Source organism: Haematobia irritans, chromosome 1 (genome assembly GCF_050003625.1).
Source record: "Haematobia irritans isolate KBUSLIRL chromosome 1, ASM5000362v1, whole genome shotgun sequence".
Classification (NCBI taxonomy): Eukaryota; Metazoa; Arthropoda; class Insecta; order Diptera; family Muscidae; genus Haematobia; species Haematobia irritans.
This window is the reverse complement of record NC_134397.1, coordinates 221,699,022-221,724,016: the sequence shown is the minus strand read 5'-3', so window position 1 is coordinate 221,724,016 and position 24,995 is coordinate 221,699,022. Positions and strand designations below refer to the sequence as shown.

Below are 24,995 nucleotides of genomic sequence, written 5' to 3'. Positions count from 1 at the left end.
TATGTTTGCTATTTGATTCCTCCAGTTTTGATTTGTCAGAGTAAAAACGACAAATTCTTCATATATAAACCCCAAGAGCCATGGGTATTAATTAGTGTTTTCCCACATCGTCTTCATTGAAGTACTAATCTATCTAAACGGAAAACACAATGAAATTTGGTAAGAAGTAACAGAAATTTTTCTATAACAAGATTATCTTTTGATAAAATTAATTGAACTGAATTTGCTTTTTTTCGTTATAGCACTAATGTTGTATTTCGCCACTTTGGCATTGAGCCTTAATTCTGCTTTGGCTGATTCATGTGCTGCTGTGCCCAAATATACTACCACTCTTGAGTTGACCTGTGATGGGGACGATATCTATTATTATTGGCCCAACTATGCCAATTTCTCGACATACTATGGCTGTCAAAGTCCGCGAAATCCTGTTCTGCTTAATTGTGCTCCCAATACCTACTTCAATTATGTCCTACAAACATGTTATCCCTGTGATGATTTTATTCTATGCCCAGCTTGTGAATCATTGCGTACTCAGCATCCTCCAATTTGTGTACCCATTGATAATGGTAATTCTACAACACCTGTCGATAATGGTAATTCAACAACGCCTTTACCGACCAATACTACACAATATACAACGACAACTGCTGTTACGACACCAATTCCTACAACAACTACAACATGTGGAACAACAACTACAACATGTGGAACAACAACTACTACTACGACACAAGCACCAAATACTACGACAACAACAACAACTCCTTCAACTACTACAACAACAACTACTACAACACCATCTACTACCACAACTACTGAAGTAACCCCACCAACTGAATTCCCACAACCACCTACACCACCTACAAGCGTCCCAGATTTTCCAACTCCTCCAACAGCTGCTCCGCTCAGGATTTAGAATATATCACATGTTCAGAATGGCCCTAGCAAGGAGTTTATTGTTAAATTTCGAATTGTATTATCCTTTTATGATGGTCCTTTGTATACTTATACCATAGACCAAGAAAATATAGAGACATACCTTGATAATTCACCATGGTTTTGTTTATTTGCAGTGCGCAGTGATTCCACTCAATTGCGCAGTCAAGTGACTCAATTTCTTTTTGGAAAACGAGAATAACCGTATAAATTAGTCAATTTGCATTACAAAAAAGGTGTGGATGAACAGTATTTTATAAACTTTCACAATATTTGGTGTTTCAACGAGAGAACAAAGGAAAGAAAACAAATTAAAGCCAAATTAAAACATCACTCAATTGCAGACGAGAAAGAGCCATCTACGGTGTGCAGACAAACTACAGCGCTGTGAATTCACTTGAGATGTCTATACCTTCCTTGGTCTATGCTTATACTTCAAAATTGCAAAATAAATAGAGGCAAATAAATAACAAAAAAGAAACAAGTATATACGGCCGTAAGTTCGGCCAGGCCGAATCTTATGTACCCTCCACCATGGATTGCGTAGGAACTTCTACTAAAGGCTGTCATCCACAATCGAATTACTTGGGTTGCGATAACACTTGCCGATGGTATCGTAAAACTTTTTAACACTGTCTTCTAAATTGTAAGTTAGCCCATACGGGGTATATATTAAACAAAAAAAGGCCGATTAAATACGTATATAATATAGTGTGACAAAATTTTCTATAGAAATGAAAACTTGACAAAATTTTCTATTGAAATAAAATTTTGACAAAATTTTCTATAGAAATAAAAACTTGACAAAATTTTCTATAGAAATAAAATGTTGACAAAATTTTCTATGGAAGTAAAATGTTGACAAAATTTTGTATAGAAATAAAATGTTGACAAAATTTTCTACAGAAATAAATTTTTTACAAAATTTTATATAAAAATAACATTTTGACAAAACTTTCTATGGAAATAAAATTTTGACAAACATTTCTATAGAAATAAACGTTTGACAAAACTTTCTATAGAAATGAAATTTTGACACAACTTTCTATAGTAATAAAATTTGACAAAATTTTCTATGGAAATAAAGTTTTGGTAGATTATTTTTGGCGATATGGACCAATTTTTGTGTAATAAGTCATCGGCTATATATAACTAAAGACCGATATTGACCAATTTTTGCATGGTTGTTAGATACCATATACTAACACCATGTACCAAATTTCAACTGGATCGGATGAATTTCGCTCCTCCAAGAGGCTCCTGAGGTCAAATCTGGGGATCGGTTTATATGGGAGCTATATATAATTATGAACCGATATGGACCAATTTTTGCATGGTTGTTAGAGACTATATACTAACACCACGTACTAAATTTCAATTGGATCGGATGAATTTTGCTCCTCCAAGAGGCTCCGGAGTTCAAATCTGGGGATCGGTTTATATGGGAGCTATATATAATTATGAACCGATATGGACCAATTTTTGAATGGTTGTTAGAGGCCGTATACTAACATCAGGTACCAAATTTCAACAGGATCGGATGAATTTTGCCCCTCCAAGAGGCTCCGGAGGTCAAATCTGGGGATCGGTTTATATGGGGGCTATATATAATTATGGACCGATATGGACCAATTTTTGCATGGTTGTTAGAGACCGTATACTAACATCAGGTACCACATTTCAACCGGATCGGATGAATTTTTCCCCTCCAAGAGGCTCCGGTGGTCAAATCTGGGGATCGGTTTATATGGGGGCTATATATAATTATGGACCGACATGGACCAATTTTTGCATGGGTGTTAGAGACCGTATACTAAGACCACGTACTAAATTTCAACCGGATCGGATGAATTTTGCTCCTCCAAGAGGCTCCGGAGGTCAAATCTGGGGATCGGTTTATATGGGAGCTATATATAATTATGGACCGATATGGACCAAGTTTTGCATGGTTGTTAGACGCCGTATACTAACATCAGGTACCAAATTTCAACCGGATCGGATGAATTTTGCTGCTCCGGGAGGCTCCCCAAGCCAAATTTGGGGATCGGTTTATATGGGGGCTATACGTAAACGTGGTCCGATATGGCCGATTTTCAATACCATCCGACCTACATCAATAACATCTACTTGTGCCAAGTTTCAAGTCGATAGCTTGTTTCGTTCGGAAGTTAGCGTGATTTCCACAGACGGACGGACAGCCGGACAGACGGACAGACGGACGGACGGACGGACGGACATGCTTAGATCGACTCAGAATTTCACCACGACCCAGAATATAAAGGGTGATTCTTTTGAGGTTAGGATTTTCATGCATTAGTATTTGACAGATCACGTGGGATTTCAGACATGGTGTCAAAGAGAAAGATGCTCAGTATGCTTTGACATTTCATCATGAATAGACTTAATAACGAGCCACAACGTCGAATTTTCAGTGAATGGGCCCTAGAAAAGTTGGCAGAAAATCCGCTTTTTTATCGACAAATTTTGTTCAGCGATGAGGCTCATTTCTGGTTGAAAGGCTACGTAAATAAGCAAAATTGCCGCATTTGGAGTGAAGAGCAACCAGAAGCCGTTCAAGAACTGCCCATGCATCCCGAAAAATGCACTGTTTGGTGTGGTTTGTACGCTGGTGGAATCATTGGACCGTATTTTTTCAAAGATGCTGTTGGACGCAACGTTACGGTGAATGGCGATCGCTATCGTTCGATGCTAACAAACTTTTTGTTGCCAAAAATGGAAGAACTGAACTTGGTTGACATGTGGTTTCAACAAGATGGCGCTACATGCCACACAGCTCGCGATTCTATGGCCATTTTGAGGGAAAACTTCGGAGAACAATTCATCTCAAGAAATGGACCGGTAAGTTGGCCACCAAGATCATGCGATTTGACGCCTTTAGACTATTTTTTGTGGGGCTACGTCAAGTCTAAAGTCTACAGAAATAAGCCAGCAACTATTCCAGCTTTGGAAGACAACATTTCCGAAGAAATTCGGGCTATTCCGGCCGAAATGCTCGAAAAAGTTGCCCAAAATTGGACTTTCCGAATGGACCACCTAAGACGCAGCCGCGGTCAACATTTAAATGAAATTATCTTCAAAAAGTAAATGTCATGGACCAATCTAACATTTCAAATAAAGAACCGATGAGATTTTGCAAATTTTATGCGTTTTTTTAAAAAAAAAAAGTTATCAAGCTCTTAACAAATCACCCTTTATATACTTTATGGGGTCTTAGAGCAATATTTCGATGTGTTACAAACGGAATGACAAAGTTAATATACCCCCATCCTATGGTGGAGGGTATAAAAATATCCACATTTTTGGAATGTGTTGGAAAGGAGTTCTCTTGCTAAAATAGGACACATGTTTTATATATTTACCAACAAGGCACCGTCGATACTATTTCATTGTGGATCTAACAATAACATATATTAGATTGCGTAGAAACTTCTTCTAAACACTGCCACAATCGAATTACTTGAGTTGCGGTAACGCCTTGCCGATGGCAAGGTATCTTAAAACCTCCTAAAGGGTGATACGGTCAAAATTTGGTCAATATAAGCTTGACGTATTTCTTTCAATTTTGCATTAAAAAAACCTGAACAGCCCTCATTTTGAAGGTGTGTGTGTGTAGAATGTTGCTCCTATTTTGATTTTGGAAATCACTCTTCAGTTGTCAAAATGCCGTCCAAGCAAGAAGAGCAGCGTATCAAAATTTTGCTCGCGCATCGCGAAAATCCGAGCTACTCGCACGCAAAGCTGGCAAAATCGCTAAAAGTTGCCAAATCAACCGTTACAACTGTAATTAAAGTGTTTGGGGAACGTTTGTCGACAGCCAGGAAGTCTGGATCGGGGGGAAATCGAAAACCGGAAGCCGCTAAGACGACAAAGAGAGTTGCCGGTAGTTTCAAGCGAAACCCTAACCTCTCTCTCCGAGATGCCGCAAATAAGCTGGGTGTATTGTCTACAACCGTGCATCGAGCCAAAAAACGAGCCGGACTAGCGACTTACAAGAAGGTAGTGACTCCAAATCGCGATGATAAACAAAATACGACAGCCAAAGCGCGATCCCGGAGGCTGTACACGACGATGCTGACGAAGTTTGACTGCGTGGTAATGGACGACGAAACCTACGTCAAAGCCGACTACAAGCAGCTTCCGGGACAGGAGTTTTATACGGCAAAAGGAAGGGGAAAGGTAGCAGATATTTTCAAGCACATAAAACTGTCAAAGTTCGCAAAGAAATATCTGGTTTGGCAAGCCATCTGTACCTGTGGCTTGAAAATCAGCATTTTCATAGCTTCCGGGACTGTCAACCAAGAAATTTACGTGAAAGAGTGTTTGAATAAACGTCTGCTGCCTTTCCTGAAGAAACACGGTTGTTCCGTACTGTTTTGGCATCTTGCCATTACGGTAAAAAAGCCATGGAGTGGTACGCCGCCAACAACGTGCAGGTGGTTCCCAAGGACAAGAACCCTCCCAACACGCCAGAGCTCCGCCCAATTGAGAAATACTGGGCTATTGTCAAGCGGAACCTAAAGAAGACCAAAAAACTGCTAAGGACGAGCAACAGTTCAAGGCAAACTGGCTTTCTGCGGCGACGAAGGTGGACAAGATGGCTGTACAAACTCTGATGGCAGGTGTCAAGCGTGAGGCCCGGCAATTCGGATTTCGAAAAGCGAAAGCCTAACTGAATATTTTTCCTGAATTTTATACTAATTGAACTTGAAAAAGAAATTTAATTTGATTTTTTAAATAAACGATTTCACCGATTTACACGCGTTTTCCCTTGACCAAATTTTGACCGTATCACCCTTTAACACCGTCTTCTAAATTGTAAGTAATTGTAAGTCCATACGTGGTATATATTAAATCAAACAAGTAAGGAAAGTCTAAAGTCGGGCGGGGCCGACTATTTTATACCCTGCACCACTTTGTAGATCTAAATTTTCGATACCATATCACATCCGTCAAATGTGTTGGGGGCTATATATAAAGGTTTGTCCCAAATACATACATTTAAATATCACTCGATCTGGACAGAATTTGATAGACTTCTACAAAATCTATAGACTCAAAATTTAAGTCGGCTAATGCACTACGGTGGAACACAATGTTAGTAAAAAAATATTGGAAACATTTAAATCTGAAGCAATTTTAAGGAAGCTTCGCAAAAGTTTATTTATGATTTATCGCTCGATATGTATGTATTAGAAGTTTTGGAAAATTAGAGTCATTTTTACAACTTATCGACTAAGCAGTGGCGATTTTACAAGGAAAATATTGGTATTTTGACCATTTTTGTCGAAATCAGAAAAACATATATATGGGAGATATATCTAAATCTGAACCGATTCCAACCAAATTTGGCACACGTAGCTACAATGCTAATTTTACTCCCTGTGCAAAATTTCAAGCCAATTAGGGTAAAACTCTGGCTTCTTGCACTAAAACTGCGACCTAGACTTTGATTACAAAAATGTGTTCAGGGACAGACGGACATGGCTATATCGACTCAGGAGCCCACCCTGAGCATTTTTGCCAAAGACACCATGTGTCTATTTCGTCTCCTTCTGGGTGTTGCAAACATATGCACTAACTTATAATACCCTATTCCACAGTGTGGCGCAGGGTATAAAAAGACCGATTAAATACGTTTATAATTCATTCAAATTTTCACAAAATTTTCTATAGAAATAAAATTTTTACAAAATTTTCTATAGAAATAAAATTTTGACAAAATTTTCTACAGAAATAAAATTTTCTATAGAACTAAAATTTTCACAAAATTTTCTATAGAAATAAAGTTTTGACAAAATTGTCTATAGAAATAAAATTTAAACAAAATTTTCTATAGAAATAAAATTTTGACAAAATTTTCTATAGAAATAAAATTTTGGTAGATTATTTTTGGCTCGAGTGGCAACCATGATTATGAACGGATATGGACTAATTTTTGTGTGATTGGAGATCGGCTATATATAACTATAGACCGATATGGACCAATTTTGGCACGGTTGTTAGAGACCATATACTAACACTATGTTTTAAATTTCAACCGGATCGGATGAAATTTGCTTCTCTTAGAGGCTCCGCAAGTCAAATCTGGGGATCGGTTTATATGAACCGATGTGGACCAATTTTAGCATGGTTGTTAGAGACCATATACCAAATTTCAGCCGGATCGGATGAAATTTGCTTCTCTTTGAGGCTCCGTAAGCCAAATCTGGGAATCGGTTTATATGGGGGCTATATATAATTATGGACCGATGGAGACCAATTTTTGCATGGTTGTTAGAGACCATATATCAACATCATGTACCAAATTTCAGCCGGATCGGATGAAATATGCTTTTCTTAGAGGCTCCGCAAGCCAAATCTGTGGATCGGTTTATATGGGGGCTATACGTAAAAGTATAGTATCAATTAATTGTTTAATTGGATCAATTAATTGTTTAATTGATTCAATTAATTTTTTAATTGACTATCAATTATTAATTGATACTACCATTCCTGTGATTGAAGACATTTCAATTAAAAAATTAATTGGTTCAATTAATTTCGTGATTGTATCAGAAAAAAGTTTTTTGTATGTACACCCTAAAAAACTCGCCTCTAAATTTGTTCAATGATCAAAAAAAAATTTTTTCTCCCTAAGCATATATTTTTTAATGCCCAAATTCCTTTATTTAATATACTCTCCACCATAGGATGGGTATATTAACTTTGTCATTTCCTTTGTAACACATCGAAATATTGGTCTCAGAGTATATATATTCTGGGTCGTGGTGAAATTCTGAGTCGACATTGATAATTTTATATAGAGCCCCCCAAATAAACCGATCCCCCGATTTGATTTCCTGCAGGTGCAAATTTCATCCGATCGGATTGAAATTTCGATTTGTAATAACCGTACAAAAATTGGTCCAAATAGCTTCCTATGTATTTATAGAAACCTCTATATAAACCGATGAAGAACTTAATTGTTTTATGTAGGTAATTAATTTGCCTCCATACAACCCAATTAATTGGATTGTGGATGACAGTCTTTAGCAGAGCTTTCTACGCAATCCATGGTGGAGGGTACATAAGATTCGACCTGGCCGAACTTTTTTTTTCAGAGAGTCCAAGTTTGAGAGGTTTATGTTTATACGAAATTTCTAAATAAATGGAGAAAGTTCCCTTTATTCTAATAATTTTTTGCGCACATTAGTTAAATGAACTGTAATTACCTTACATTTCAACTTACACTCAACATAACAGATTGGCTGATAAGTCCCCGGTCTAACAAATAAAAACACATTTTTTTGTCAAAATTCGTTTTTATTATTCAACATAGTTCCCTTTAAGAGCGATACAACGATTATATCGACTTTCCAATTTTTTGATACCATTTTGGTAGTACTCCTTCGGTTTTGCCTCAAAATAGGCCTCAGTTTCGACGATCACCTCTTCATTGCAGCCAATTTTTTTCCCTGCGAGCATCCTTTTGAGGTCTGAGAACAAGAAGAAGTTTGTGGGGGCCAGATCTGGAGAATACGGTGGGTGGGGAAGCAATTCGAAGCCCAATTCATGAATTTTTGTCATCGTTCTCAATGGCTTGTGGCACGGTGTGTTGTCTTGGTGGAACAACACTTTTTTCTTCTTCATATGGGGACGTTTTGCGGCGATTTTGACCTTCAAACGCTCCAATAACGCCATATAATAGTCATTGTTGATGGTTTTTCCCTTCTCAAGATAATCGATAAAAAATATTCCATGCGCATCCCAAAAAACAGAGGCCATCACTTTGCCAGCGGACTTTTGAGTCTTTCCACGCTTCGGAGACGGTTAACCGGTCGCTGTCCACTCAGCCGACTGTCGATTGGACTCAGGAGTGTAGTGATGGACCCATGTTTCATCCATTGTCACATATCGACGGGAAAACTCGGGTGTATTACGAGTTAACAGCTGCAAACACCACTCAGAATCATCAACACGTTGTAGTTTTTGGCCAAATGTGAGTTCGCGCGGCACCCATTTTGCATAGAGCTTCCGCATATTCAAATATTGATGAATGATATGACCAACACGTTTCTTTGATATCTTTAAGGCCTCTGCTATCTCGATCAACTTCATTTTACGGTCATTCAAAATCATTTTGTGGTTTTTTTTTGATGTTTTTGTCGGTAACCACCTCTTTCGGGCGTCCACCGTCCTCCGTGCTCATTTCACCACGCTTGAATTTTGCATACCAATCAATTATTGTTGATTTCCCTGGGGCAGAGTCCGGAAACTCATTATCAAGCCAAGTTTTTGCTTCCACTGTATTTTTTCCCTTCAGAAAACAGTATTTTATCAAAACACGGAATTTCTTTTTTTCCATTTTTTTCACAATAACAAAAGTTGCTTCATCAAAGACGCTCTATCTCACAAACTAATTGACTTACAGACGTCAAATTTTGACACGAATCATTTGAAGGTTGATACTTTATAAAAATAATATGCATTTAATGCTAGCGACGCCATCTATGTCACAGATCGGGGACTTATCAGCCAACCTGTTAAATTCTAAACAATAATTTTACGACCAACATATAAATTTATTTAGGTGTGAACAATTGTTTGCTTTTGTTAATAATTTATTTTAAAGAAAATAAACTTATTCAATTGTTGCTTTGGATCATTCCCCACCAAGTTATAATACAATTTGCCGAAAAAAGTTATAATGTTATTCTGGTTTTACCGATTCGAGTTTTGCCGCTAAAATGAGAAATAATTTTAGTGGCAAAACTCGAACTCAATGTCCGCTTTTATTTTCGAAAGTATCCGTCAACTCCTCTTCGACTACTTATAAATAAAGAGGAACCAAACTTTGTTTTTATAGATCTTACTGTTTAATTTTTCACTGTTTCCCAATGTTTTCATTTCACTGTTACAACTCTAAAATGAGTACACTTCAAAAATATTGTCGTGAGACCAAAGATTTCATGTCCTTAAAATAAGAATACACATTTTGCTTAGCTTAGAAGACGCATATCTCTAATATAAAGTTTTTTCCATGTTCAAAAGTCGATAAACTTTTCAATGAAGTCGTGTTGTCCTTATAATTAAGTGATTTAACTTGAAAATGTGTATCATAATATGAAAGAAAAAATTTTGGTCAACTTGACTTTAATAATTCAGAAAAATTCTTTAAAATTAATGAAATTGTCTTTAAATTTGTAGCATTTTTGCATCTTGACTACAAAGCCAAAATCGTTATAAAATAGGACATGTTTTTCAACACTTTATTTTAAAGACGTTTTTTACTTGAAACATAGCATAAAATTGTACCCGTAATGCGAAAATGATAAACAAAACTCATTCTCTTTTTATACCCTAAACCACATAGTGGTCAGGGTAAAATAAGTTTGATCGGCCAAAAAATGTGCCTACCAGAAATATTGATTTTAGACCCCATAAAATATATACCGATCCACTCAGAATCATCTCCTGAGTCGATCTAGCGCTTGGTGTCCGTCCGTCTGTCCATGTATTTGTTGTTCACAGGATTCCGGTCGCAATTATTAACCGATTTTGATGAAATTTGGTAAAGGGAGTTTTTTGGGCACAAGGACGAACGCTATTGAATTTGGAAGAAATCGGATCAAATTTAGATATAGCCCCATATATATGTATCGCCCGATTTCGACAAATGGGGTCACGTTGCGTTTGTTTTCAAACGGATCGTCACCAAATTTGGCAAAAGGTAATCTTTTTCATCGTTCTTTAAGTCTGCAAAATTTCATCTAAATCGGTTCAGATTTAGATATAGCTCCCATATATATGTATCGCCCGATTTTCCCAAATTTGGCAATAAAAACCTTATTTATTAAGCGATCTTACTAAAACTTGGCTTACTCTAATCTTTTATGGTACTGACAATATATTCCAAAAATAATCGAAATTGGTTCAGATTTAGATATAGCTCCCATATATATGTATCGCCCGATTTAGCCAAATTTGGCCGTAAAACCCTTATTTATCAACCGATAGTGCTCAAGGTTGGCTAAATATAATCTTCTATACCTCTAACTGTATGTGCGCAATTTCATCGAAATCGGTTCAGATTTAGATATAGCTCCCATATATATGTATCGCCTGATTTGGTCAAATTTGGCCGTAAAACCCTTATTTATCAACCGATCGTACTCAAAGTTGGCTAAATGTAATCTTCTATAGCTCTAACTGTATGTGCGAAATTTCATCGAAATCGGTTCAGATTTAGATATAGCTCCCATATATATGTATCACCCGATTTTTCCAAATTTGGCCGTAAAACCCTTATTTATCAACCGATCGTAACCAAGGTTGGCTAAATGTAATCTTCTATAGCACTAACTGTATGTGCAAAGTTTCATAGAAATCGGTTCAAATTTAGATATATCTCCCATATATATTTATCGCCCGATTTTGAAAAATTTGCCCCTAATAATCTTATTTTTGACCATAGGGGCCTCATTTATTAACTGATCGTACTCAAATTTTACACAAAGTGACCTTCTGTGGTATCAATCATACCTGCAAAATATTATACAAATTGGTTCAGATTTAGATATAGGTCCCATATATATACATCGATCGATTTTGTCATATTTGGCCATAATACTCTTATTTATTAACCTATGTTATTCAAATTTCAAATTTTGATGTACTAGCTGATCGTATTTAGACTTACATGTAGTTCTTACATAATAATATTGCCCGATTTTTACAAATGTGGATTTATTACCCACAACTAATTGACCGATTTCCTCTTTTTTAATAATGGACTCAATATTAGTGGCATACTAGCTCTTTTGATGCCAAATAAACTATAGCTCTAATATTAGGCATTTATTTAATATGTTCCCCCCTTTATGTTCTCCAAAACCTATACCAATGATACTCCAAAGCCTATACCAATGATACCCCACAAATGCTTATGTTTACTAATTCAGTAGGGGTGGTTTAGGGTATGATATAGTCGGCCCCGCCCGACTTTCTACTTTTCTCACTTGTTTTTCAAATGTCTTTTCTCTTGGTTCCGAATAAATTTTCTCTCCGAATACCCATTTTAATATTTTTACTTAAGCATATACAATTTTTGGCGAAGTCTTATATCACAACATATATATGTTTAATCCAAATTTGTAAATTTATACTTGTTTATATTCACACATAGTATTTTTTCAATCTTTAATGAAATGTATATATTTTTAAGACGCCAATTGGTTACTTTCATTATTTTACTTCCAGCATAAATTTTATGTCTCTCTTTCTAAACACATATATGTTTATAGTCTATTTCTAAATTAATATATGTTTACATCCAAGCATATTATGATTACAAACATTTTATGTCCCAAACATAATATGTTCTAACATATTAACATATATGTCCCAAACATGTTATGCTAGTTTATGAACATTATATGCTTGCACTTAAAAATATTGTGTTTAAAAATTTGAATTCCAAACATATAATTTTTACACCCAAACATATGAAAAACAGTATTTTTCGTCCGTGTGGGGACTATATTGAAACATGGGCCGATATAGCCCATTTTCGAATTTGACCTTCATATTTGAAGACTGTAGCGTGACAGACGGACATATTTCGAATAAATTGTAACAGACTGAGCAATCGAAGAATTGTCCATCGCCAGCCACCACATTTTCCCATGCGCCATTCGAATTTTGCAATTATTTAAAAAAATAATCTTTTGATATTAATTTAAATTCTCTTGAAGAAAAATACAAACTATTTTTTTTATAGAAGTAGTCTATTATGGTTTCGTTTGTTGTGTTATGATATAAACTAAAAAACATTTCTACTAATTGAAATTCTTTGAAAATTTTCAAGTTTTTCTCTCGTTTACACAAACATTTATCTGGGGCTGTGTTGTCTTTTTTTTTTGTTAATTTGTTTTTGTTCGCTGATATTTTTCTTTTGCTGCTGGTGGTGTGTTAATCTTGACAAATTAGTTGGCTGATTAGAAATATCAAAAACGAAAAACCAATCGCATTTATACATGAAATCAGTGACATTAACTTGTAACGATTATTTGATTTGAATTGGCTGTTTTGCTGCTGCATGGTTCAACCTTTCTTTGGCAAAGTAAAATCAACTGTGATTTCGTCATATATAAACGCCATGAGGTATGGGTAATTAATCAGTGTTTTCACAAATCGTCTTCAGTGAAGTACTAATCAATCACTCAGCCAAACGAAAGCTACCGAATAAACGGAATACACAATGAAAGCTGGTAAGAAAAGAATAAAACAAACAGTTTCAGAAGAAAATAAATAAATTTCGGATAAATAAATATATTGCACGGAGAATATTACCTTGATTTGGTTTTGTTGTCTTTGTTTTAGAATCTGTCTTGTGTTTTGCCTTATTGGCGTTGAGTCTTAATTCAGCCTTGGCTGATACCTGTGCTAATGTACCCGTATATAGCACTAGCCTCCAGTTGGCCTGTGTAGGCACGGATCTGTATTATCTTTGGCCCAACTATGCCAATTTCTCGACATACTATCGTTGTCAAGGTACTGGAAATCCTGTTCTGGTGAATTGTGAGGACAACACCTACTTCAGCTATGTCGAACAAGTATGTCAATCATGCGACAAGTTTATTCCGTGCCAGACATGTGAATCATTGCGTACTCAAAATCCTCCCGTTTGTGTACCTATCGATGGCCAAGGTGGTGGACAAGGCGGTGGACAAGGTAACGTGACTACAACAGCTGGCCCATCGGAACCAACTCCAATTTATCCTGAGACAACTACACCAACAACTACCACAACTACTACAACTACAACGACTACAACAACTACAACACCAACAACTACAACACCAACAACTACAACACCAACAACTACAACACCAACAACTACAACACCAACAACTACAACACCAACACCTACAACACCAACAACTGCAGCACCTACAACACCATCGTCCACTGCCTTCCCACCACCACCTTCTCCATCTACTGCTAATCCTGACGTACCAACTCCACCAACTGCTCCCCCCACTCCACCCAGTGTTGAGGAAATACCCCCAATCCAGGTTCTTCCTAGCAATGACTTTTAATTTAAAATTTTGAATTGTATTGCAACGAAAAAAAGACGATAATATTTGGTTGATAATCGAATAGGTGAATAAAATTTATTGAAAAACAAAAGATCTCACTTTTTTTCACAATTTTAAAGAGATGATGAATTGTACCATCATCCGTCAAGACAAAGTGAACGATTAGAGATGCATCTCTACTAGTCCATTTCCGAAATATAAGCGTACAGGTCCTTGGTGATTCCCACAATAGAGGTACTAAAATATTTATTCACTTCAGTCAATGAGGTGTCAGTCTGAACTTCATTCATTGAAACTTCGGCCTGCACTTTATACAGCGAAATTTCGGCTTACAATTTAATTACTGAGAATTTAATATGCAGTTCACACAGATAAATTTCTATCTTCACTTCAATGGATGAGGTGTCTGCCTGTACTTCAATCACTATGACTCCTTTCTGCGGGTGAATTACAGAAACACCAGCCTTCAGAGCAAACACTGAGTTGTCGTTATTGAGATTTTGGGGACAGCAGTTAAATAAGTAAGTGTAGTTTCGGCTTGCTCCTCTATCTTTGAGGTTTCGGTCCGCAGTTAACCACTGAGACACTTTACCACACGGTCTTTAAAAGTCTTCCTCAGTACTGAGGATTCGGTCCGCAGATGTTGGTGTTCATTTTTATTGTAGAAATTTGGCACAGATTCGTCTTTTGTTTGCAGGCAGGTCAAGTTCGAAGATGGGCTATATCGGTCCAAGTTTTGATATAGTCCCCATATAAACCTACCTCCCGATTTGGGGTCTTGGGCTTTTAGAAACTGTAGTTTTTATCCAATTTGCCGGAAATTGGAAATCTAGAGTTATTTTAGTACCATCAAAAATATTTTGGTATAACACCCATATGGACCCATTTTCCGATTTTGCTTCTTGGGCGTCTAGAAAGTGTATTATCTATTCGATTTGCCTGAAATTGAAAATCTAGAGGTATTCTAGGACCACAAAGAGGTGCTCCGAATATATTGTGTATCGGTACAGTTTTTGATATAGGCCGCTTATAAACCGGCCCTCCGATTTGGGCTCTAGATTCTAGAACTACAATTAGATGTGCTGAATACTGTGTGTATTTTAAGACCACAAATTGGTGTGTCGAAAATGGGGAGTATCGGTCCATGTTTGGTTATAGCTCCCATATAGACCGATCTCCCGATTTTACTTCTTGGGCTTCTAGAATCCGTAGTTTTTACCCAATTTGTCTGAAATTTGAAATCTAGAGGTATTATACGACTATAAAGACGTGTGTCGGAAATGGTGAGTACCGGTCCATGTTTTTATATAGCCTCCAAATAGACCGATCTCCCGATTTTACTTCTTGGGCTTCTAGAATCCGTAGCTTTTAATCAATTTGCCTGAAATTGGAAATTTAGAGGTATTCTAGGAAAATAAAGAGATTGGCCGAAAACGGAGATTATTGGTCCATGTTTTTATATAGCACCCATATAGACCGATCTCCCGATTTTATTTCCTGTGCTGCTGGAATCCGTAGTTTTTATCCAATTTGCCTGAAATTGGAAATCTAGAGGTATTCTAGGACCACAAAGAGGTGCTCGTGTATCGGTACAGTTTCTGATATAGGCCGCTTATAAACCGGCCCTCCGATTTGGGCTCTAGATTCTAGAACTACAATTAGATGTGCTGAATACTGTGTGTATCCTTCCATGTTTTGGTATAGCCCCCATTACACCGAACTCCCGATTTAACTCCTAGGGTTTCTAGAAATTGTAGGTTTTATCCGATTTGCCTCAAATTGAAAATGTACTGGCATTTTAGACCCATAACAAACTGTATATGATTTAGTTTCATCGGTCCATTTGGTAAGGCCTCCATATAGACCGATTTCACTTATTGCAACTGATTGCGAAATTTTCAGATTTTACTTCTGGTAATCATATGAATAGTTGGGATGAAAATCTACAGATTGTAGATTTCAAATCAAGGCGTTCTCTTGCACACTTACAAGAGATGTTTATGATTCCTCTAAAACTCGAACAAAATTGAACAAAAATTGTTCTTACAAATTCAGAATCTGATCTAGTCTTCAAAAATCTTAACATTTGTCTGTGGGAAGCGTACTGGTTGAACTGATCAGCTTGGGAAAATATCTGTGATTCATGGTGGTGGGTATTTAAGATTCGGCCCGGCCGAACTTACTACTGTATATACATTTTTTTTATTTTTTTTTTAGGAATTATGTGCTCTTGACGAATTCCTTGATTTGTTTCCATTTTAGTCCCATCAATCGTTTAAGTTCGGAAAGTTGTCGACACCCAGATGTTCGGATCTGTACCTTGTAAGTGCCGGACAGTGACAAGTGTCTTTTCGTCCACTCAGCATATCCTACATAAATGATTAGTTAGTACACCTATACGATGCAAGTGTGTCTTGAGGTCCAAATGGTTCGTCATGATCGTATCCCTACTCTCTTTCAGTAGCTCTTTTGTTTTGTCCTCATTGAGACCTCCTCGTATGATCTTCTTGGTCTTTCCGACCGCTTTACTGTTCCGTAGTTCTACATGTGCCCGCTTTCTCAAAGACATTACCTCTGATCGAGTAGTCCCATATGGATTGGGGTTATTCAAGTCTATTACCTCAGTTTCCCTGTGTTTTATCGCTATGTCTTTAACATGCTCATTTCCTTCTATCCCACAGAAAGCAGGTACCCAGATGATAAGATTTAAATACCGTCCACTGACATAAATAATGTTCAAGTTTCTTTTCGTCCTCTCCGCATACCCTACATAAAATATCTACATACTACACTCATACAACGTATGTGTGTCCTGAGGCTCGCGATGACTCCAACAATCCCACTTATGGTACCCGTACTCTCATTCAGTAGCTCCTTTGTTTTGTCCTCATCGAGATCTCCCCATTTTCGTGGTATTTACGAGGGCTTTACTGTTCCATAGTTCTACATGTGTTCGATTTGCCAAGCCAGTATCTCTGACCGAGTAGCCCCGTAAGGCTTGGGGTTATTCAGGTTTATTTCTTCAGGTAATCCATTTAATATATTCCGAGGTCGCTCGAATTTCCGCTTGTAGAATTGTATTATGGTCTGACAGGCGGAAGAAGAATAACATACGAAATATTTTGCCAGTTCCCGGAAGTTCCTACTGAACTCGAGACTACTAACCTATCCAAAGGTACTGCACAGACCAAACGGTACTACCGTATCCAAATTTATCACAGAAGATGGCAATGGCCCGGAGACTCTATCGAATCTAATCTAATATCAGAAGAAATCGCAAAAAACCCAGGGAGCCACCGTTGTGCAATGATTAGCATGTCCGCCTTGCATACACAAGGTCGTGGGTTCGAATCCTGCTTCGACTGAACACCAAAATGCTCTGAAACCCTCAGTAATGCTGGTGACATTTCTGAGGGTTTCAAAGTTTCTCTAAGTGATAAGAGAGAAGTTCACCAATGGGTATCACAATGGACTGAATCTAAGTGAGCCTGATACATCGGGCTGCCACCTAACCTAACTTTCTCTAAGTGATTTCATTGCAATGAGGAACACCGTTCAGACTCGGCTATAAAAAGGAGGTCCCTTTTCATTGAGCTTAACAAGGAATCGGGCAGCACTCAGTGATAAGAGAGAAGTTCACCAATGTGTGGTGTGAAGAGTTTAAGTGAGCCTGATACATCGTGCTGCCACCTAACCTAACCTAACCTAGGATCTATATCGGAACCCTCGCAGTTCTGTCTGTAGACATATCGGTCTAAAGTTTAACATGGAATAGCAAGTTAAAACCGAGACATTGATCGATAGATCTGTAATTGAAACTTCTATCTACAGTTCAAACACAGATCCTATATTGAATTACTGAGATTTTGACCAGAGTTCAACACTGAGTCTTAAGTTTTCGGATGACAGTTCAATAATTGAGAATCATTGACCGTGAAGACCAGAAGACAATACCCAAAAGTAACTCCGCTTAAAGTTCATATTGATCAGGAAACAGCTAATCTACCGAGGCTGAATCGGAATGAAGCTACCATTGACACGAACCCTGCGGTACTACCGAGACTGATATGGCTACGATGTCAGTATACAAATCCAGTAGTGTCTTTGTGATTTCAGAACTGACAAATAATATTTCCCACAAGCTATGTCCGCTTGATAAAACGAAGTAGCCTCTCATTTAGGTTAGGTTATGTGACAGCCCGATGTATCAGGCTCACTTAGACTATTCAGTCCATTGTGATACCATAGTGGTGAACTTCTCTCTTATCACTGAGTGCTGCCCGATTCCATGTTAAGCTCAATGACAAGGGACCTCCTTTTTATAGCCGAGTCCGAACGGCGTTCCACATTGCAGTAAAACCATTTAGAGAAGCTTTGCAACCCTCAGAAATGTCACCAGCATTACTGAGGTGGGATAATCCACCGCTGAAAAACTTTTTGGTGTTCGGTCGAAACAGGAATCGAACCCACGACCTTGTGTATGCAAGGCGGTCGTGGGTTCGATACCTGCTTCGACCGAACACCAAAAGCCTCTCATTTAAGACCAACTGATCAAAGCTTTCAAATGGGACTTAACTGAAAGGAAAGATATCGTCGATAGAGCAGAGTATGATGGGTTTCCCGGTACTGCCTTCATTTACAGATCAATAAGAAGAGTGAAGACACCTGAAACAATGTAACACTTCGAAAAGTAGTCAGACACTCCAAACGGGTTCAGAAGAAACCCAAGATCAAACGATATACAGAGAATAAAAAGGAAATGCTAAAAAAAGGAATTACGATGATGTGAGTAATTTTGAATTTTTTTTACGTCTACAGATCGAGATCTTATCGTACAATATTTTATGTTGCACAGAACAGATTCTTAAAAACTAGAAAAATCTAACGTCTTTAGTTCGGTATGATTGAGGTTTCGTTGAGTTCATACTCCCCCCAATGGTGATGATAAAGCACAATATTTGTATCTCTAGTACTAAAACGTGGGAGTATTTTTTATAATATTTTGGAAATATAGCAAATCGGTTCGATAGGAAATACACGCCATTCGAACTTTAAAACTTGAAGCGTTTCCATAGTCATGACTTACCCAATTATCTTCTGCATCACGTTTATCCGTCAGATACTGGTGTAATCTTGGACCCAAGCCATTTGGTGCTGTAAATTGTTTTATTATGGCCTTGGTGCGTTCCAGTTGGGCAGGTGTTGTTATGGGTTCTAGGGCCCGCACATAGTCGGTCATTGTTTGTTCCAACGGTGGGACAGGTACCTTGGGAAGTGTCTGAAATGGTAAGAAGATAAAAAATAATACATTTAATGCAATAATACTGGGGTCAGTATGAAACAAATTCTCTGCTATTAGATCACTCTCCAGAATTTACTCGTCGGTTCCATTACTAAAACATTCGTTATCATTTGAAACCGATTACACTTTGATCTGTAGACTTCATTCTGCAGCTATGTAACTGAGACAATGACCTACTAATCAACCATGATGATCTATAGCTCCAGAGTTCCACTGTTGAGAATTTGGTCAACAGTGCAACCACAAAGACTCGTCTCTTAAAACCAACTATGGTAAGATGTCCAATAAATTATATCTAGGTCAGCATTACATCATTTAGGCTGCAATCTGGAAAAAAACCGCCAGCATTTCATCCAAGTCAGACGAAGTAAGACTCCGATATACAGTTTTAGCATTGAGATGTTTGCAGTTCAATTGCAGAGACTTCCACCATTGATTTTGGGTTGATGCTCTATGAAAGACATTGCGAGCCACCGTGGTGCAATGGTTAGTATATCCCCTTCGACTGAATACCCAAAAAAGTTCTTCCGGGGTGGTTTTGTATTGCTGGTGGCATTTCAAAGCTTTTCTAAGTGGCTTCATCGTATGGTAAACGTTGGTCGGACTGGACTCTAAAATGGAGGTCCTTTGTTATTGAGCTAAATATGGAATCGAGCAGCACTAAGAGAGAAATTAACCACTGTGGTATCACAATAGAGTGAATAGTTTTATCCTTAGTATACGAACGTGAGTTTTGCTTAGCATAGAAGACGCATTTCCCTGGTATACGTTTTTCTCCTTGACCAAAATACTATAAACCTTTGAATGTAGCCGGTTTATCCTTAGAGTTTTTTGAGAATTTTTGGCAAGCCTTCACCTAATGAACTGCAAGTCATTAATGAGACCTCAGGCTGTAGTTCGATACCAGGGATCTGCAGGTCAACTATCATCTGTTAAACTATTGAAACTTTGGTTTGAAGTTCAAACCCTTGGTCTACAGATCAACAATGATACTTCTGTATCCAGTTCAACACTTCAGTAGATGGACTATAGCATTGTAGTAGTGAGACATTAATCCACTGAGAATATGGACTATGGTTATCAGAGAACGGCTGCGATCTACCGCAAACGACCAGTGTATTTAGTAAACACCAATATTTGTAATCTTAAAACAGCAATTGGTAAAAAAAAAATTTCAACCACCAATATCCAATGCAACCGACGCACAGAGGGTTGAAATCCATCAAAAGTGGCGATTAATTCAAAAGATGAACTTTAACTTTAATAACCGTATTTGGTACCGGGTGAAAGAAGATAAAATTCTACATCACTACTTGCCAAAATAAAAGTTCTTAGTTGTTTACTTTATTTGCAGTGTGTCTTCAAAGTTCAATAATTATTATTATTTTTGCGCGCATTGGTTAAAAGTGAAAAATTGCATATTTCCAGTGATAATTTTTTTAATTAAGACTTCTAAAAGTGAACATTTTATAATGGAGCCGTCTACTTCAGGTATTTGAGCATATGATAAATATTTGTTTGTTTAGATAAATGTTTTGAAAATATTGAAAAAAAAAATATAAGGAAATTGCTCCAAAAATGAGGTATTTTTGAGGTTTGTATTGGATTTCAACTGAATTATCGGTGAAACTTGGTAAAACTGCTTATATTTTCTTAAAATATGAAGTTTCAGCTTATAAATTCCAAAACATCTTTTTGCCTTTTTGTTGCATTTTTTGACTTATTAAAGAATTTGTAAAATAACTCCAGTCGCTAAAAAAATATATGAAAAAATAAAACAAACAAAAAATCACTTTGACCTTATTAGCTTTTGTCTTTATATTCCTTTTAGTATTTGTTATTGTAGCTACTGAGTGTGCAGTTTATTAGAGATGGGTGCCTGAGTAATTTTAAATCACGCGCATTCACGAAAAAAATTAATTAATTAATTCCAAATTACTTACAAAGCTTCGTAAGCTAACTGAAGAATCTCAGGAAGCCAGAAATAAGGACTTCAAAAGCTATAGGGAGCACTTTTCCCGTAAATTCAGTCGGGAAAATACAATAGAAGACGTCTTTAATAGATTTCTTCTAAGTTCAGATCCATTTATTTCGAGCAAGAGGAAGAGTTGCAAAATGAAAATGCAGCAAATGCCTCAGACTGCATTGGAGTTACTTATTCTTACCCAAAATGAAAATGATAATGGTGACGAAGATGATGAAGATGAAGATTATGTTAACGAATTGTATGATGATTAAGAAGAAAATTATTATTAAGTAAATTAATTTTATAATGGTTGTGAAGTAAATGATGATTATGAATACTTTTAAAATTAATGAAATGAAGTAAATAAAAAACCCGTACAATTATATTTTTTTTAATTATTTTTTTCCTTTAATGGTTGTTTGTTCTATTTTTATACTATGTTTTTTTATGAATATTGATCAATAAGATATAATAATATTTTCTAGTGTAATTTTTTTTAAATATGTGGAATTACGGAATTTTAAGAAAAAAAATCGGATTTTAATTTAAAATTTTGGGTATATAAATACAGATTAAACATTTATTAATTTTTATTTTTTAAGAACATTTTTTTTTCTAAAAGCACATTAAGTATGCTCTAATTTTCAATTGCATTTCCTAATTTATCGTTTTTCTTTGAAAAGTTACAGCGAAAATTGTGATATAAGACCACTTTTTCCAAAATACAAAAAAGGCCATAAAAGATTAAAACAACAATTTTTAATTTTTTTTGTTTCTAGTGGTGCCTTTTTATGTATTTATGAATATCCATCAATAAAAAATAACAATATTTTAGAATTACGGCTTTCCTGAATTAATCGCCACTTTGCCTACCGCTCAACCCACTGTGCGACGACTGTCAGTGTTTGTTAGTATGAGTGTTGGTCTCTCGAAAACACCGAAGTAAAGCAAGCACACAAATTGGTTACCCATATCTCAGCAGTTTGGTATTCTCTTATTTGGTACTCTCTCAATTCTATTGAGCTAATGCCAACTGCTGGTAATTGTTGTTATTGAGTGCAATCACACTTAAGTGCCACACTCGTTTTTTGTTTACCGAACGTTGTTACGATGCCGATTGGTTTGAGATTGCAAGACACTGCATACGAACATTGTTATATACTAGTGGTGTTTTTTAATCTCGCATTTGTATCAATGTAAAAGATCGCATGGTAATTGGTGTCTTACTCACTGCCACCGACATTTTGTGGGTAAGATTGCAATACGAAAAAAAGCCACCGGTTGCAGTTCTCTCGATCAGGCATCAATCTGTAGTTCATTTCTTATACTCTTTGTAAGGGGAAAAGTTCCACCACTGCAGGTCAACAATTGAAATTTCTATTTACGGTTCATACACAGACCATATGGTCTGCAATCTAATGGTATATATTTTAACAACTGAAACTTCGGTCTGCAGTTGAACAACGAACCATTTGGAAATCAGGCAACATCAGGATTCCTTTGGAAGCCAAAGTGATGTTTTATAGAAAAGAGATAGTATAGACGGGCAGAGAGGTAGAGGAATGGTTCGGGTCCACAGTTCCACCACTGAGACTATAACACCTACAGTTCCACCTCTGATACATTCGGGCCTACAGTACGCTCGTAGACTATCGAGCAAAGTAGTTTGCTGTAGCAACACACAGATGTCCGAAGACAGAAGACATTATCCAAAGTTTTGGCTACCGAGATATAAGCAAAAACACTAGTTTCTAAATCGATAACAAATCTCCACGACTATGGATCATCAGCGAACTGGACTTTCATCAACTAGCGATCTTTAACGAACCGATATTCTTCTCAACCACTGATCATGAACGAACCGAACTTTTCTTCAATAATCAACTGACGAACTGAAGTTCTCAAAATCTACCGATTAGCTACCAATGAAATTCCTCATCAGTCACTTCCATCTTCTGATTGATGAGGAATTTCATGTAAACCGACCAACATCCGATCATCTTGCACCGAATGAGACTCCCAACTACCCATCACCATCATCTCTGCGCAGATACCAGTTCCTGATCATATACAAATTCTGCAACAATCAACTGAAGCAGCACGAATACGTCCGACAGCAGAAGACGTTATCTAAAGTTTCAGTTACCGAGAAATCAGCGAAGATACTAGTTCCTAGATCGATTACAAATCTACACGACAATTGATCATCAGCGAACTTTCTTCCGATTATCTACCAATGGAATTCTTCATCAATCACTTCCATCAACCACCAATCATCTGCAAACCGACCAATATCCTATCATCATCACCTCAGAGAAGACTCCAGTCATCTACAAATCGACGATATTCCGATTGCCTGCTCCCCATCAGCACTTGATCATATTGATAGATTGACAGACCGATTTAGGGAAGACCTACTTAAAACATACGTATTTTGAAGGCCTTTAATTTCAACATCTTTTGGTACCCATTTAAAGTTCTTTTTCATTGTATTCTTTGAGATGCCTTCGTTGATTCGATGGAAACCCTCCTCCTCCATTCTAAATGTAATGGGATTAAATAGTAGGTAAGGTGTTTTGTTGCTAAACTAAATATACATTTTGGTTGTTTGCTGACAAAACTTTTCTATTTCTCAACTTTTTGGTAAGTCCCCCCAGAGAATAAAGAAGTTAGTTTCGTCGTTTGCATGAAATGCGTTTTATTAGGTTGTTGTCTGGAGTCTGGTAAACCAGGGGGAGAAAAACAAGAAAATAACGTGAGCACGTACAAACTCGTACGTATCACATCATCTACCCCAATTTTCTCCCACTCCCCTAAAGTTAGAAAAAGAATTCAGTGACACTTTCATTGATGTTTCCCGGGCTTACGAACACGTAAGGTTTTCTTCACGCCAGTCAGCCTTTTATGGGGCTGGTGTTTTACGGGTATTAGGGATGCGTGTACAATGTATCCTTGTTAATCCTGCTGCAGCCGCACAAGTCGACACAACCCCCCAACATTTAAATGTTGTTTTATGTCCTGTTGTCGCTTTCTGGTGATGCTGTGCATATAAAATGTAAAAAAAACATTATTTTTTGTTGGGTGTTTGAGGGTCGTTCTCTCTGTGTCCTTTGTTTTGTGAAGGTGAGTTTTCCTTTTGCCCATTAAAATCAAAATGTAAACGTCTGTGTGTTAAAATTGGAAAATCGAATTGTAAAAAGAAAAAACAGCAAACAATTTGATCCTGTTTGCCAACACCTTTTTGGCTTTGTATTAAAAATGAAATTTGCTATTGAAACTGAAGTATTAAAGGCCAACACTTGACATTTCCAATGATTTCAAGATTTTATATCAAATGTTTCTTAGGAAAAGAAATTTCTTTATAGTAAAAACGAATAACGAATTGAGGTAGATTATTTCAAGGGAAAGAATATCTCCACTTATAAAAATCTAAAAATATGGTATCCCATCTTGAGATCAAGGGCTACCACCGCCTTCCCTTTACATTTTAAATGTTGGATCAGCTGAGGTACTTTACGACAATAAGTCTTAGTACTCGTCCACACCCAGAGAAGGAAAATGATAACCTCAAACATGTTCCAAGAGCAAAATGTTATTTTTGGATGGTGACCATGTAATATGTTTGTCGCAAAAATGTTGTTTTCTCGCCAAACATAACATGATTTTCAAAAACAGATACATGGTTAGGTTA

The 24,995-nt window shown here is 36.9% G+C and overlaps 3 protein-coding genes across 3 annotated transcripts in view; 2 read left to right on the top strand and 1 right to left on the bottom strand.

Annotated features, from left to right (window-relative positions):
* The window catches only part of ChAT (Choline acetyltransferase), a 64,170-nt gene extending 44,856 nt beyond the window's left edge, over positions 1 to 19,314 (bottom strand). The window contains exon 1 of the mRNA XM_075292885.1: positions 19,123 to 19,314. Coding sequence (XP_075149000.1) covers positions 19,123 to 19,275 — 153 coding nt within the window. The 5' untranslated portion in view covers positions 19,276 to 19,314. The remainder of the gene's footprint in view (positions 1 to 19,122) is intronic.
* Positions 81 to 916, top strand: LOC142219887 (uncharacterized). The gene is made up of 2 exons (XM_075288652.1): positions 81 to 84; positions 243 to 916. The coding sequence occupies exons 1-2, from the start codon at positions 81 to 83 to the stop codon at positions 914 to 916; spliced, it is 678 nt and encodes a 225-aa protein (XP_075144767.1).
* Positions 13,122 to 14,127, top strand: LOC142222641 (uncharacterized). Its single transcript, XM_075292886.1, has 2 exons — positions 13,122 to 13,205; positions 13,318 to 14,127. The coding sequence occupies exons 1-2, from the start codon at positions 13,196 to 13,198 to the stop codon at positions 14,034 to 14,036; spliced, it is 729 nt and encodes a 242-aa protein (XP_075149001.1). The 5' UTR covers positions 13,122 to 13,195; the 3' UTR covers positions 14,037 to 14,127.
* Positions 19,315 to 24,995: the final 5,681 nt, after the last annotated feature.